The sequence below is a fragment of the Hypanus sabinus genome, chromosome X1, assembly GCF_030144855.1.
Source record: "Hypanus sabinus isolate sHypSab1 chromosome X1, sHypSab1.hap1, whole genome shotgun sequence".
Lineage (NCBI taxonomy): Eukaryota > Metazoa > Chordata > Chondrichthyes > Myliobatiformes > Dasyatidae > Hypanus > Hypanus sabinus.
Window position 1 is genome coordinate 25942791 of NC_082738.1, and position 15430 is coordinate 25958220.

Sequence of the window (15430 nt, forward strand, 5' to 3'; positions counted from 1 at the left end):
CGTTCGGCATGGACTAGAAGGGCTGAGATGGCCTGTTTCCGTGCTGTAATTGTTATATGGTTATTAAATGCAGAATACTTTGTTGTAGAAAGTACATAATTAAACCAGAAGTAAATACTTAAACAATAATTATTTTTGAAAATGTTTAGCATTATCTTAAGTACAAGCTGCACTTTAAATAAAAATAACTTCCAATTTCTCCACTTATCCTCCACCAAAAGACAGACTAGCATTTGTATGATATTTTGCCAATTATAAGTGGCTGTTTTATTTGTCGTACTTAAGAAATAAGATTTAAATGTAAAAAGTAGCAAGGATGGGGCATTGTGAAGATTGATAAACTGATTTTTTTGCCAAGAAGACGACAGAGATACTCTTGTGCAAGAATCAAAATTTTGGAGAATCTCAGCATGCTATAAAAATATCCGTGGGTACCACAATTGTATAGACACGCTCAGATTACAGGATGCAATTGTCCACTTTACAGCTTGGGCTGTAGATACTTGGAGATTAATTGCCCAGCTGTCATAGACTTGCCAATTTTAACTTCCATTGATTTCATAGTTTCACTTACAGGGGCAGAACAGATTCTCCAACTTAAGTTAAAGGATAATTTAAAAATGAATGAATAAATAAGGACTACATATACTGAGAGATTGGCCACAGAATTGTTTGGGTGTGAGACAAAGCACATTATACATACTTAATTCCCAAAATGTTTCTTCTCCACTTGCATATTTATTAAAGATGAATAAATTAAGAGTTAAGCCTAATTGGCAATTAGCTTGCTAAGACCAATATGTGTGTGTGTGTGTGTGTGTGTGTGTGTGTGTGTGTGTGTGTGTGTGTGTGTGTGTATATATATATATATATATATATATATATATATAGAGGGAGGAGGTGAAGCAATTAAAATTTCATTTGAATACCCACATATTACAATCACATCAGTTCAATAATATCTAATACAAAATGTTTCACTTTAGATACCAGAATGCTTAATGCATCGTTAAGTTCAGGGTTCCTGTTACATCACCCACAGAGCACGGATGATAAAAGGTATCTATCAAAGATAATACTTCATTTAATATATGACACACAAACAAAATTTTTATAAATTGGGAATTATCCTTAATACTGTTGAGCTTCACGTCAAGTATTAAGCACTTTGTTTCTATTGTGCATGGTTTCTAAAGAACTATTAAATGCACATGACAGGTAGGTGGATCTCAAATGATATGAAATCTGAAATTACATTGCTTAATTTCTTCTTGAACTATTTCCTTATCCTTGGTCACTTAATTAATTTGTCAAACACAACTTGAAAGACTAAGTGACCTGCAGAATCAATAGTACTTTACAAAATTGGTATTAAGAGCGCACTGTTCATTCCAACCCTTCTATTAGCTTTGTTCCATAAGCACATTTCTAGTGTTTGGCAACTATTTCAACTATATCTTCTTCTTAACCTGCTTTTTTTAATGATGTTCCTTCCATTTCTCAGTATTAAATGCCTTTGCTAATTGTAAGATCACTAAAGATCTCTGAAATATAACCCTTAAAAAAATTCTACTTTTTACTAAAAAACATCATTAATGAACATTAATGAACTAATGTTTCAACTCCCAAGAAACATGAAGCAATTTTACCATTAGCTCATGTTAATGAGCCTTTTTCAAAAATTTGGCCAGTAAGTCAAGTATTATAGTTAGCAGTAGAATGGAGTAGAGGATAGGTACCGCATTTCAGAATCAGTCTGAAGTTGAAGCACAGATAGATCTGTATCCCACTGCAGCGTCCTGATGAAGTTAGCAGAATAAACCATAAAGTAGAAAAGTGATAGGTTAGTTTCATTCATAGTAAATAAAACTACACAATTGTATAGTGGAAAAATAATCCAGCCCGGTCTGACTTTTGTAGATTTAGAAACATACACGAATGACTATAGCCAGCTCCAATACCAATGTGATACAAATATTCTTACCAATAGAGCCAGTTAATGCTATTTGGTGATATTTTGATTAATTGATTTTTATGCTTCTTGACTAAACTGGGGGTGAGATATATTCTACATCTCAGGAGCTAACTTTAACACAGGAAAAATAGGTGGAATTCACCATTGCCTCCAGTGTGTGAGCATAGCCTTTAGGCACCTGAGGAAAAGTATGTTTGAAGATCAAGACCTCAAACCTATACAATGCTACTGGAAAGAGTGATTACTGCCTGCTTTGCTTTGGACTACCTATAACAGACATCTCAAAGCACTCGAGATACCATCTCTATGCTGTCTTCAGAAAATTTCCAAATCTCTTGCAAGTATCAACAAGTCACTATCAATATTCTTTCTTGTGACAGCGTCCCCAGCATCGAAGCCCTAGTAACATTCAAACTGATCCAATGGACAAGTGCTATATCAGACTTCCAAAACAGACAATATTTTGGACTCCACCACAGCAAGAAAGTACCAGGTGGGCTGAAGAAACAATTCAAAAATGTTCTCTAAGCCTCCTTGAAAATGTGTGACATTTATGTGATTGGAGAAGGAGCATCCAGGACGATACTGAGAACAGAGTCCAATCACTAGGAACCACATACACTCTTGCATAAATGGTGGAAGGGGTGCACCATCTCTTAGTCTGCAGATTCTGCACTAGCCTCACCAGCCACATCAGATTTGGAGGGTAAACAAGTCATCACCAACTCTGATGAACTGCTTTCTTAGAAATAGTTTCTCTATTTTTAAACTGATAGTTTATCTTAGGGATGTGGGCAAGTGATTCCACATATTATCACTCGAACATTAGTCTGTATCGTAGGATTGAACTCTTGAGTAGATCAGACGAGCAAGGGGTGGAAGGCTGAATTTCTAGTCCATCTACATGCAAGTTAATGTTGTTGTGTGAATGAAGTCACTGAGAAAAGTACTGGCAGATACGAAGCAACTTCTTTATTTAACGAAACAAGATACAGCAGGCATCATATGGAGATGCTTTTAGTGGAAAGGTTGCACTGGCCCAATGTAGGGCTCTAAACATCAAAGGACAATTCCATATTTTCAGTGCTTTCTTTGAAACTACACACAAACTTTAAACCTTCTGATTTGCACCCATGCTATATACATCTAAATGAATTTAAATCAGTATTAAGATGAGAAAATCTACAGATGCTGGAAATTGTGTGTGTTTTAATCAGCATTATCTGGTCTGTGATTCAGGGCTTTTAGGAACCTATTGTTTATTTAAATTAAATCTACAATTTACATTCAGATTTGAAGATTGGTGGCTGAGTAGTCATTTTCTAAATGTAAATGTGCTAAACCCAAAAATCGCTCAACAATTAACATGGCAGCAGTTGAACTCAGCTTCTTCTAGTCACATCCTATTGATTGCAAATATGCAGGAATCACTAAATTATCTAGTATTATTAATGATCAAAAACAATGTTGTTTTAAAAGCTTCAACAAAGCAAACACATTAAGGCAATTCATGGGATTATCGTTGTTATAATCTAAGTAACATTACTGAATATACATTCATATTGGTGGGAGAAATTTCAGAGAGGAATACTTGAATTTTGGGGAATAAGGATATAAGCACTATTAAAGTAAAATCACTGGCACGATCAATTCTTTGATTCAGTTTGGAATAAATATATTCATTAATTCACTTGATCTTTTAGTTTTATTCATTCCATGAAAGTCAGATTAATCAAAAAAACAATAAAACTGCAGCTGCTGCAAATCTGACCTAAAAACAACATGCCTGATAACACTCAGCAGGTCAAACATCATCTGAAACATCATCTGTAGAGAATGGAACATTCAGAGTAGTTTCAGGCTTTCTTGTAAGATTATCCTGAAACATTAATTATTTTTCTCTCTCCATAGATGTTGTCTAACCTGCAAATTATTTCCAGTAGTCCCTCTTTTTAATTCAAATCATCATTTACTGCGAACACAAGACAACAGAATGCATAGAATTTTTTTTTCTTGAAAAAAGGGGACACAAGAAAGGCAGACTATTTGCTCGTCTTCTTTCAGGTGCCCAAGATCTGGAATCTTCCCAGTCAGTAAAGAAATTATAAACATGAAGGAACTCACAATCTTCACATTCACAACTACCAGTTCAGAGACCAACACTACCTATATTTTAAGCCAGCATTGATGAGGGATCTGCACAAGGTGAGACACCAGGTACAACTGTGTAGGAACTAGGGTGGGGAAAAGGTTGGTGAGGGGAAGAGGGAACAGGGACAAAATTGTGTAAAGCAAGACTGCACCTTAGTTCTGCTGCGGAGGATTCAGATGAGGCCATTGGTAGGCAAGGCTACAGGAGACCACTGATGGAGAAATAATCCAGTACCAATTTGGCAGAGGATCTTGCACTGAACTCACAGCCTAACCTTTTCAACAAAAAACTGGTGGTTACTTACATCAGTACATTGGTAGGGTCCATCAATACATTATGACATCATAATGCAGAATATTACATTATGACATCATAATGTAAAATATTACATTTGACATAATAATGTCAAAAAGGCCCAGTACTGTAGAGGAAACTCTCACTGCTGCCATCATGACTCTGAATGAAGCTTCCAGAATATTACAGTAGTCTATAAGTTGATGGGAGTGTGTCAGTGGATTCACTGGCCTGGAACTTGGACTAATGTGCTAGTATTTGTAAATTGCACATAAAAAGCTGTTTTGCGCACTATAACACTGAAGGAAACATTTCGGATGGGGGTCCTGCCCACTGGGAAAGTGGACTGGGTATTTTAAAGTATAATGCAACCAATGTTTCTCTGGCAACAATCATGTACATGATAATGTAATCTTCATGTACAACTGGTATATCTGCCTTAAAAACAGAAAGTTTTCAACACTGCAGCTACTTATGCCTTTGCTGGGCCACAATGCTGATTACAAGCTTTCAAAATTAGAATTGTCCTGGGTGCTCTTTCTCCAATCACATGAATGTCACACATTTTCAAGGAGGCTTAGAGAACATTTTTGAATTGTTTCTAATTTCATGGTTCCCTTTTCTGCTGCTATGTTGTGACTGTAATTGGCAGAGCTTTTTTCAAGGCTGTGACCTACTTCCCATGACTCCCAGCAATAAAGATGAGGCTGCTGCAAGCATCTTTGACTGGGAGTTGTGCAGGATGCATTTTACATTGGCAATCAAGGTGAAAACTATATAGGCATTATTTTCCAAGAAGGAAGACATTTACAAATTCTGCAGATCCTATCCTCACCCTCAGCCCCGGTGAGTGGTTCCCACTTGGGCTTTGGTGCTAAAAACACAGAATCAGAATCAGGTTTATTGTCACCGGCATGTGATCTGAAATTTGTTAACTTAGCAGCAGCAGTTCAATGCAATACATAATCTAGCAGAGAGAAAATAATAATAAATAAAATAAAACATAATAATAAATAAATAAGTCAAATATGTATATTTAATAGATTAAAAAAACAGAAATACTGTATATTAAAAAAAGGGAGATAGTGTCCAAAGCTTCAATGTCCATTTAGGAATCAAACATGTGTTTTGTGCAGCTAATACAGCTGAAATTCAATTTCTAGGTAATGGAGTATGACCTAGTGTCCTCTCAAGTTTTCAAATTCCCACCTTTGCCATTACACCTGTGCCCATACTATTACACCTCAGAGGCCAGCTAAGCCTGTTTTAATCCAAGGTGAAATGGCTCAGTCTGAAAATGGTCCTTCTTGACCTTGTTGCTCAAATTCAAAGGTATCTGCAGTTTCACCATATGATGGCAAGCAGCTTTTCTCTATTTGCGCTACAGCAAATGATCAGCAACAGAACATACACTAGGAAATGCAAGAGTGCACATCAGACATGATGATAATTTTTTGTATGCAATATCTCATTACACATTTCACAAAATTTAACATTGTATATTTTCAAAGTTTCTTTACACTTTCAGTGGACAATGTGATGTTCAGTGATAGGCGAGAGGCAAGCAGTACAAGATAGCAAGCTGTATTGAGCTATCAGCCAGTAATTATTTGGAAGATCCAGACTAACAATGCTTCAGCCATCCTTCCTCTCCCTGTTTTTCCATTCCTGTGGCACCGCTTTCTCTTTTTTCACTTATTTGTGCTCCAACATCTAAGCTTTGTTTTTGATAAGTGCAAGGGCTATAATGCAACATGAACCTAAATGTTTAAATCCATTCAACTGAGTCATAGAATGCTCCACCAAATGAGATCTAGCATTGTTTGGTGATTCTACTGGTGATGTTTAACGTTCCTCAAAATAGCTCAGAAGGCCCAAGCTGCCATTTTGAAAAGCTGCAAAACGACACAATAAATATCCGCAGTCTGCTACAGAAACCTTCGAAGATCAACAAACTCTAGAAGTTGAAATTTTGGAATAAAAACAGAAAATGCTGGAAACACTCAGAGATCAGGCAGTATTTGCAGAGAAAGAAACAATCATCCAATGTTTCAAATCAAAGATCTTTCATAAGACCTTCAACCGGAAATATTAACTGTTCCTCTCTCCACAGATGTTGCCTAACTTGTTGAGTGCTTCTAGCATTTTCTGACACACTACTCAGCCACCAATCTTCAAATCTGAATGTAAACTGTAAATTGCATTGATAACACTCAGCAGGTCAAACATCATCTGTAGAGAATGGAACATTCAGAGTAGTTTCAGGCTTTCTTGTAAGATTATCCTGAAACATTAATTATTTTTCTCTCTCCATAGATGTTGTCTAACCTGCAAATTATTTCCAGTAGTCCCTCTTTTTAATTCAAATCATCATTTACTGCGAACACAAGACAACAGAATGCATAGAATTTTTTTTTCTTGAAAAAAGGGGACACAAGAAAGGCAGACTATTTGCTCGTCTTCTTTCAGGTGCCCAAGATCTGGAATCTTCCCAGTCAGTAAAGAAATTATAAACATGAAGGAACTCACAATCTTCACATTCACAACTACCAGTTCAGAGACCAACACTACCTATATTTTAAGCCAGCATTGATGAGGGATCTGCACAAGGTGAGACACCAGGTACAACTGTGTAGGAACTAGGGTGGGGAAAAGGTTGGTGAGGGGAAGAGGGAACAGGGACAAAATTGTGTAAAGCAAGACTGCACCTTAGTTCTGCTGCGGAGGATTCAGATGAGGCCATTGGTAGGCAAGGCTACAGGAGACCACTGATGGAGAAATAATCCAGTACCAATTTGGCAGAGGATCTTGCACTGAACTCACAGCCTAACCTTTTCAACAAAAAACTGGTGGTTACTTACATCAGTACATTGGTAGGGTCCATCAATACATTATGACATCATAATGCAGAATATTACATTATGACATCATAATGTAAAATATTACATTTGACATAATAATGTCAAAAAGGCCCAGTACTGTAGAGGAAACTCTCACTGCTGCCATCATGACTCTGAATGAAGCTTCCAGAATATTACAGTAGTCTATAAGTTGATGGGAGTGTGTCAGTGGATTCACTGGCCTGGAACTTGGACTAATGTGCTAGTATTTGTAAATTGCACATAAAAAGCTGTTTTGCGCACTATAACACTGAAGGAAACATTTCGGATGGGGGTCCTGCCCACTGGGAAAGTGGACTGGGTATTTTAAAGTATAATGCAACCAATGTTTCTCTGGCAACAATCATGTACATGATAATGTAATCTTCATGTACAACTGGTATATCTGCCTTAACAACAGAAAGCTTTCAACACTGCAGCTACTTATACCTTTGCTGGGCCAAAGGAAGGGGCTTCCCTTCCTCCACCATCAATGCTGCCCTCAACCGCATCTCTTCCACTTCCTGCACATCTGCTCTTACCCCATTCTCCCGCTACCTTACCAGGGATAGGGTTCCTCTTGCCCTCACCCCACCAGCCTCCATGTCCAGCACATAATTCTCCAAACCTTCCGTGATCTCCAACTGGATCCCATCACCAGGTACATCTTCCCCTCACCCCACCCCCCTTTCTGTTTTCTGCAGGGATTGCTCCCTACGTGACACCCTTGTCCATTTGTCCCAACCCGCCCATCTCCCTCCTGGCACTTATTCTTGCAAGTGGACCAAGTGCTTCACCTGCCACTACACCTCCTTCCTCACTATCATTCAGGGCCCTAAACAGTCCTTCCAGGTGAGTCAACACTTCACCTGTGAGTCTGTTGGGGTCATATACTGTGTCAGGGGCTCCCTGTGTGGCCTTCTGTATATCGGTGAGACCTGACTTAGATTGGGAGACCGCTTCACCGAGCACCTCCACTTCATCCACCAGAAAAAGCGGGATCTCCCAGTGACCACACATATTAATTTCACTTCCCATTCCCATTCCGATATGTCCATTCATGGCCTCCTCTACTGTTGTGATGAGGCCACACTTAGATTGGAGGAACAACACCTTGAATTCTGTTTGGGTAGCCTCTAACCTGATGGCATGAACATCGATTTCTCAAACTTCCAGTAATTCCCCCAATCCACTGCCCTTTCACCATTCCCCATTCCTCTTCTCCCTTTCTCACCTTATCTCCTTGCCTGCCCATCACCTCCCTCTGGTACTCCTCCCCCTTCCCATTCTTCCATGGCCTTCTGACTCATTCACCAATCAACTTCCCAGCTCTTTACTTCATCCCTCCGCCTCCAGGTTTCACTTATCATCTTTTGTTTCTTCCTCCCCTCCCCCCACCTTTAAATATACTCCTTGGCTTTTTTGATCCAGTCCTGCTGAAGGGTTTCAGTCCCAAACATTGACTGTACTCTTTTCCATAGCTGCTGCCTGGCCTGTTGAGTTCCTCCAGCACTTTGTGTGTGTGCTATAGCCAATGACAATGGAAAGTAACATTTCAACTGGTAAGAAATGGATATAAAATCAGCGGTTTTCAGACATAAGATAACGATGACTCTGTATAAGATACACCATTGTGGACGTGAGGTATCCCACTGCCATGGATGTTCGAAACAGGACTATGAGGAACAAGTGGCCAGCAGCAGAAACTCCTTTTTAACTAGTATTATATCTATTTTTTGACTATCCATGGAAGGTCAGGAAAATTTAGTAGGTGTACAGAAGGTACTTGATTATGTAAATTCACATTCTTCCGTTGAGACAATAACAGTAATTACAAATTGTCTTTGTGCCTCCCTTATCATTATTACAAGGGGTGACCCTTGTAACAGCCCTAACACCCCACTCTTAAAGGTGCCCTCTGCTCCAGTGACACTTCAATCTTTCCTTGTAAACTAACTTCATCATTCCAGGAATTATCTTCACTGCATCATTTTTTAAATTATCACTCCTTAAGTAAGGACCAAGTATATCACAGAGTAACTCAGGTGTGGTCTCACCAATACTCTATACTATTATGGCAATACTTCCTAACTTTAATACTCTATCCCCTTACAATCAAAGTTCAACATTACATTAGCTTTTCTTTGTGTATTTGGTGTATCTGCATGCTGACTCCGTGTTTCATGTAGTAGGTCAGCCAGATCTCATTGAATACCAATATTATTAGTTTTGCAACTTTTAATTTCTTTTAATTTTTCTTTTAACTAGATTGGACAGCTTTAAATGTTACATTATACTCCACCCACTATAGTTTTGCCCTTTTACAGGTTTTTGCTTGGAAATTAGACATTTGTGGTTTTTTAAGTTTGAGCAATCATGATGAAATTGGTAAAGTTAGCATTCCTGGACATAGCAAACACAAGGAAATCTGCAGATGCTGGAAATTCAAACACACACAAGATGCTGGTATAACACAGCAGGCCAGGCAGCATCTATAAGGAGAAGCGCTGTCGATGTTTTGGGCCGAGACCCTTCGTCAGGGTCTTGGCCCAAAGCGCGACAGTGCTTCTCCTTATAAATGCTGCCTGGCCTGCTGTGTTCCACCAGCATTTTGTGTGATTCCTGAACATAGTTCCAGTTTGCACAACTTCTGTTTATCTGGGGTCAGTTATTCAACTGATAATTTTATTCGATGCATAGCACCCATTTTGGTGTTTACCAATAAAATTTGGCTTCTAAAGATGAAACACACAGAAAACAAGGAACAAACTCTATTGCAAGGAATTTAGGTAGGCTCTTATTCAATAGTACTTTTCTACTTTCTTCTCCTCTGACAATTGTGGTAATGTCAAAAAGCCTAGATATGCAAATACAAAAAGAGATACCAAACAAACATTGGTTCTCACAGCTTGAATCATTTTACCTATTATGGATTATAGAAATTGAAAGAAACACATGCACAAAGATCTCTGTATTCAGGAGACCCTATCCAGCTTCCAAGCTGACTTAGCTGCTATCCTCAAGCAAGAACATCAGAATTAATGCCTTCTTGGAGAGGCAAACAGAAACTGCCAACTCCTGAAAATACTCCATTAGCCACTATTAAGTGGATTGTGCACCAGCAATAATAGACTAAAATGACGGAATGGTTGTTACTGTAGCCAATGCTGGTATATTATCACAACCACGCCTTGGCAAATAAGGCCAAGAGAATAAAGAGTTTTCTACAGCTCCGTAACCCACTGCTTCCATATATACGATCAGACTCCCAAAATCAATCACCCTAATGTGACTGAAATGCTTTGCTTATTAACACAGCAAAGTGTGGTGCTGTCATCTGACCACATACATATCAGTTATCCTATAGAAAATATAATAATTGCTTACATGAAAACACCGTCTGTAGGAGGAGTAAGTATCACAGTAAGCTGGCAGCAGGTATAGTTCAGCTACCACATTGGAATCATCAGGCTTTAGGTTCCAAATTAATTCAGGTGTGAATGTACATGGGGATATCATGTTCAAGAGATCCCCATGACCAGAGAATGCCATTTTGCTGAATTCTTAGTGCTATGTACAGGACAAGGTATAATAGCTTTGACACTTGAAACTGAAACAAATGAACCTCAAGTTGCAATTCCATAAGGTGATGTACGTCCTTTATAATCATTGAACTGTTTAACCTCCTTGGAATTAGAGTATCAATAAAATGGGATGTGGATTAAATGCCCATTCTCCTCCTCTGGGAAGCTGATACCACTATTTTTTTCTCTTTGGAAACTACAGGTAGTTTAAGAGGAACAATATATGGTGATCTGAATCTTTTGTTCTCATGTCAACACTAATGCCAGGGTCTATCTACATTTCCCCATGCAAGCCCCTGTTTATTGACAGCAGCATCTTCTGCCCTGCTATCTAGACTACTCTTGTACTGCACCAGTGGACTCTTATGGAATCTAACAGGACAATGTGAACTGAGCACAGAAGACCCGGTAAAATGAAATGGAAACACTATTTACTGGCAGAAAGGATTCTATTTAAGTTAGCTTGAATGTCTTGGTTGTTTTTAAAATGTGAAAGCAAATAGATGAATTCTTTTTAACAAGCTTCAAGTATTTTTGAATGTTTGTGATCTTCAAAAGGCATTCACAAACTTTCAATAATATCGGCAGCTGGTTCACCTGGGGTGGGGATTAAAATTAATTTCTAAGTGAAGACAAAAACTGATTTGCAGAACAAAATGAAAAATTAGGGTAAAAACACCAAAAAGAAACCCCTATATATTAGAGGAATGCACAATGGCAGAAATTCAGAACAGACAGATTCACAGCTACATTTTCTATGAGGGCAACTGACAAACCCCATAATGATGAATGACCAATTTTCAAAGAATGCTGGACCACATCATTCTCATATTTTAGACCTAGTGACAATGAAGGGCCAATGACAATATTTCCATCTCAGGATGATGTGCAACTTGGAGGGGGAATCTACAGTTTGAGAGGTGCTGTTGGAGTTAGCCTGGGCATTAAATTGTAGTGCTATTTATATAAGTTACACATTGCCACCAGTGTACACTGGTGGATGATTAAATGAATGTATATGGAGTATTACTTTGTCCTCGAGGCTTCTTGACATCATGTATAGTGAACTATTAGTGTTACAAATGGAAATGTGTTGGAGTTTTGGGAGGCATGTCACTCACTGCAAGGTAACCCAGTCTTGTAGCTGCAGTTTTTATGTGGTTAACCAGTTGATATCTAGTCAATGGTGAACTCCAGATCTTTTTGATGAGGAGATTCAATGATGGCAATGTCATAGGAATCTGGTTAGATTCTCTTGGTGTAATCATTCCCCAGCAATGTGTCAGGACCCACAGCCTTTGTTGCACCCAGTGTTTTCAGCTATCACTTAACATCACATGAGTGAATTGTATTAGCTGAAGACTGTTTTTGCTTTTTGTTTTTGCTTCCTTATCTATAGGTCTAGAATTTCTAGGCCTGGTATGTACAAAATATAAATCAAAGAAGAATGCATATTTTGTTCTGTATACTAGCCATTAAATCAAACAGAATGTATCAATTTGTGTTGGTTTTGCTTGGTGACTCTAATGGGAAACTGCTGTTCAGCCATTCAAACAGCAGTAAATAACACAGATTCAGGGATAGAATCCAGTGGTGTGTTTTAGATTTGCTACAATTACCCTGGATTATACTGGGGGATTTTCTCTTGGATCAGATGGTGAAGGATCTGCCTGATTGATTTCAATGGAAATTTCAGGATTGTGGATGAAGAGGCAAAGAGGAAAGGTTTAATTTATTCTGTTTTAGCTTAATTTTATTTTGCTCTAGAAACATTTTCAATTATTTACTTCAATCTTAATAGTTTTTTAAATGCCTGAAAATCAGAGACAATTTAAAAACTATTCAAATCCTTGGCAGTTTTGATAGAAGTCAGTTTTAATGGCTGTCAAAGTATATCTGAGGTGTTAAGTTGGGACCTCTGCACTTTGTCACCTGCAGCCTAGTTGTAATCCAGGTCAGAGAGGTTTATAAAATGAGCTCTTCACAATTGGCTCAAGACAGTATGGGTGTGACATGCAGAAAGACCTGTCCCAAGATCTGAAAAGCTCCAATGAGTCAAATCACAAAACACATTGTTTATGGCTCCCCTCCACATAGTTCACATTTGCTGATCCAAATTATTCTTAACAATTTCCAAATTTTGATTCAATAGCCCACTTAATATAGTTACTTATGTCTCTGGCAATGAACAGGTGAAATACTTGATAACAACTGGTTAGGTGCTTCACTTTTAAGAGCAATTGCATTTTCCCTGAGGAATGAAACATTATGGTTTCATTTCATTGTTAGTTCTTGGCCAAGGGTACAATTGTGGTTTGGAAATGTATGTAGAATGAGGGTTTGAAACTAAAATTGAAAGGAAGACAAACTACAAAATCAAAAACGACTAAAATTTAGAATTGCCTTACCGGGATCCAACTGTGCCCTCCACAGATTCCTGGCTCTCAGATTCACTTGGCGTTCCCAGCGATTTGTTCGATGGGGAAATAGGAGAATGGACTAAATAATTGAACAAACAGGTGTCTCCAGTTACTGTCCGCAGCGGCTGCACTATTAACGATGTTTATTAATTAAATTAAATTAAATGTGAATTGTTAGGTAAAAACATTATGGAGAAAGTAAACAGAAAACGGAATGAAAACAAAAAACACAGAGAAGGAAGAAAATAACATTTATTAAAAGACTGTTCAAAGAAGGATCTACATTTGTATTAGTAAGCTCGAGACAGCCCCAATAGTGTAACGCATGATAAACTTGCACAAAACAATTTAGGTAAAGAGGTGAAGGCCAGAGTATATTGCCTGTATATATAAGCTGTATGGGCCAACTGTTGGGTCTGAGAAAGTAATTAAGCCCACCTGACAGATAATCATGGGATTAGTTTTATAGAAATGATAGTTTGCAATTATAATATCTCCTACTATAATTATTTGTCCTCTTTGATTACTTTGATTTATCCTCACATTACTCCACAACTGAAGCAAGGTCTGTGTAAAGCCACCTATCTGGGAAATGTCAGAGACACCAAAAGGTAAAAGATAACATTGTTTGGGGAAGAAAGCTTAAAGTGTTTATAAAACTACCTGAGTATAAATTTTACCAAAATAATTGTCAGTCCCTTTCAAAAGTGTCCCCAATCATCACTCACTGCCTTTCCACTGGGTTTCTGGACCACATTCCCTGTTTTGGAAGTTCCTTTCCAACCTACATTTTCTCTCCAACACAGTCACATATAGGCCAAAGTTAATCTCTCAGAGAACAGTTTTAGTTGGGATCTTTCAAAACTTCCTTGTTTCTGGAAAGGTCCTAGCAGAAAGAGAAAATTCAAATGTAATGCTACTGTTTTAGAAAGGACAAAGACAGAAAGCATTAAACTGTAGCTGACTGGCAAGCAATACAGGGAAGGTCCAATAGATTGTGATTAAGCAGTTATTATAGGAAGAAAGAGAGAGTAAACTGGAGCTAAATACTCTGGAGTTTAAAAGAATGAGAAATTATAGTAGGTGTCAAGAAGAACTTTGTTTCTAGTGATCTAGAACTCAGGGTTACTGATTTAATACCAAGTTGAGGAGAAATTTCTTTGGACAGAATGTTGTGAATCTTTGGGAAAACTCTATCCCAATGAGGTGTGGAATCTGAATCACCATGCTCAAAGCTGAAATAGATTGTTTATTGGATTATAGGAATATGAGGGGTAATGATGGTCATGCAGGAGTAGAATCAAGTTCAACAATCAGAGCAGCCATGATCTTATTGAAGGGCTTGAGGGCAGGATGATATGACCTATTCCTGGGCTGCTTTCTTTTGTACTGAATCTCACCTCCAGAAAATTCAGCAAGTGAATCTATTGACTGAAGGCAAGCAGTCAATACTCCAAATGAGATTTCGCTAAAGCTCCATAGAGTTCCATCATCCTATTTCAGTCCTTTACAATAAAAGGCCAACACTCTGTCTTACTTGCTCACTGTACCCAAATGTTCACTTTCTGAAAATCAGAATCCCTAGAACACCTAGAAATTAGATACAATAGTCCATAAAGTGACTTAAACCCATAGTAGATCACACTGGTGATCATTTCTAGGTGTAAATGCATCCTCGGGAAACTGGCCTGGGCAGTTCAGCTTAGCCTGGCATCTTCCTGGTGTTAGTCATGCACCAAAAGACACCAAAAGTCATCTGCTGCAGGTTTCCTCCCTTTTCTTTTGGGTACAACCTATAATCTTTGTTGAATGTTCACAAAACAAAAACAAGAAACTTATCACTCTGAGATCATCAATAAGACATGAATTAAAGGGTCTTCATTATGAATCTATGCCTTACACACACTTGCCAGACTCAGTTTAGCATGCTCAGGATACTGGAAACCTCATCACAGGTTACTCAATCATTGAATTCTGACTCTTTACATTAAGCATATACAGCTATCTCTACCTTAATGATCATCTTCACACCCCACAGAGGCATGAGGCTAATTGCAACACTGAACTCACTCAGGGCAGCGTATTGTATTGGCAGTGATAGTGACATACACACACACACAAACACA

At 38.2% G+C, this 15430-nt stretch overlaps 1 protein-coding gene across 6 annotated transcripts in view; it reads right to left on the reverse strand.

Moving 5' to 3' along the window:
• The window catches only part of LOC132384717 (cytoplasmic dynein 1 intermediate chain 2-like), an 88924-nt gene that overhangs the window by 32969 nt on the left and 40525 nt on the right, over positions 1–15430 (reverse strand). For 4 of the 6 annotated variants that reach the window (XM_059956108.1, XM_059956109.1, XM_059956107.1 and 1 more), the window contains exons 4-5: positions 13293–13383; positions 1740–1799 (exon numbers count right to left, since the gene is read on the reverse strand). In XM_059956108.1, the coding sequence (XP_059812091.1) occupies positions 1740–1799; positions 13293–13383 (151 nt within the window). The remainder of the gene's footprint in view (positions 1–1739; positions 1800–13292; positions 13384–15430) is intronic. The other 2 variants (XM_059956111.1, XM_059956110.1) reach the window with 1 other exon arrangement.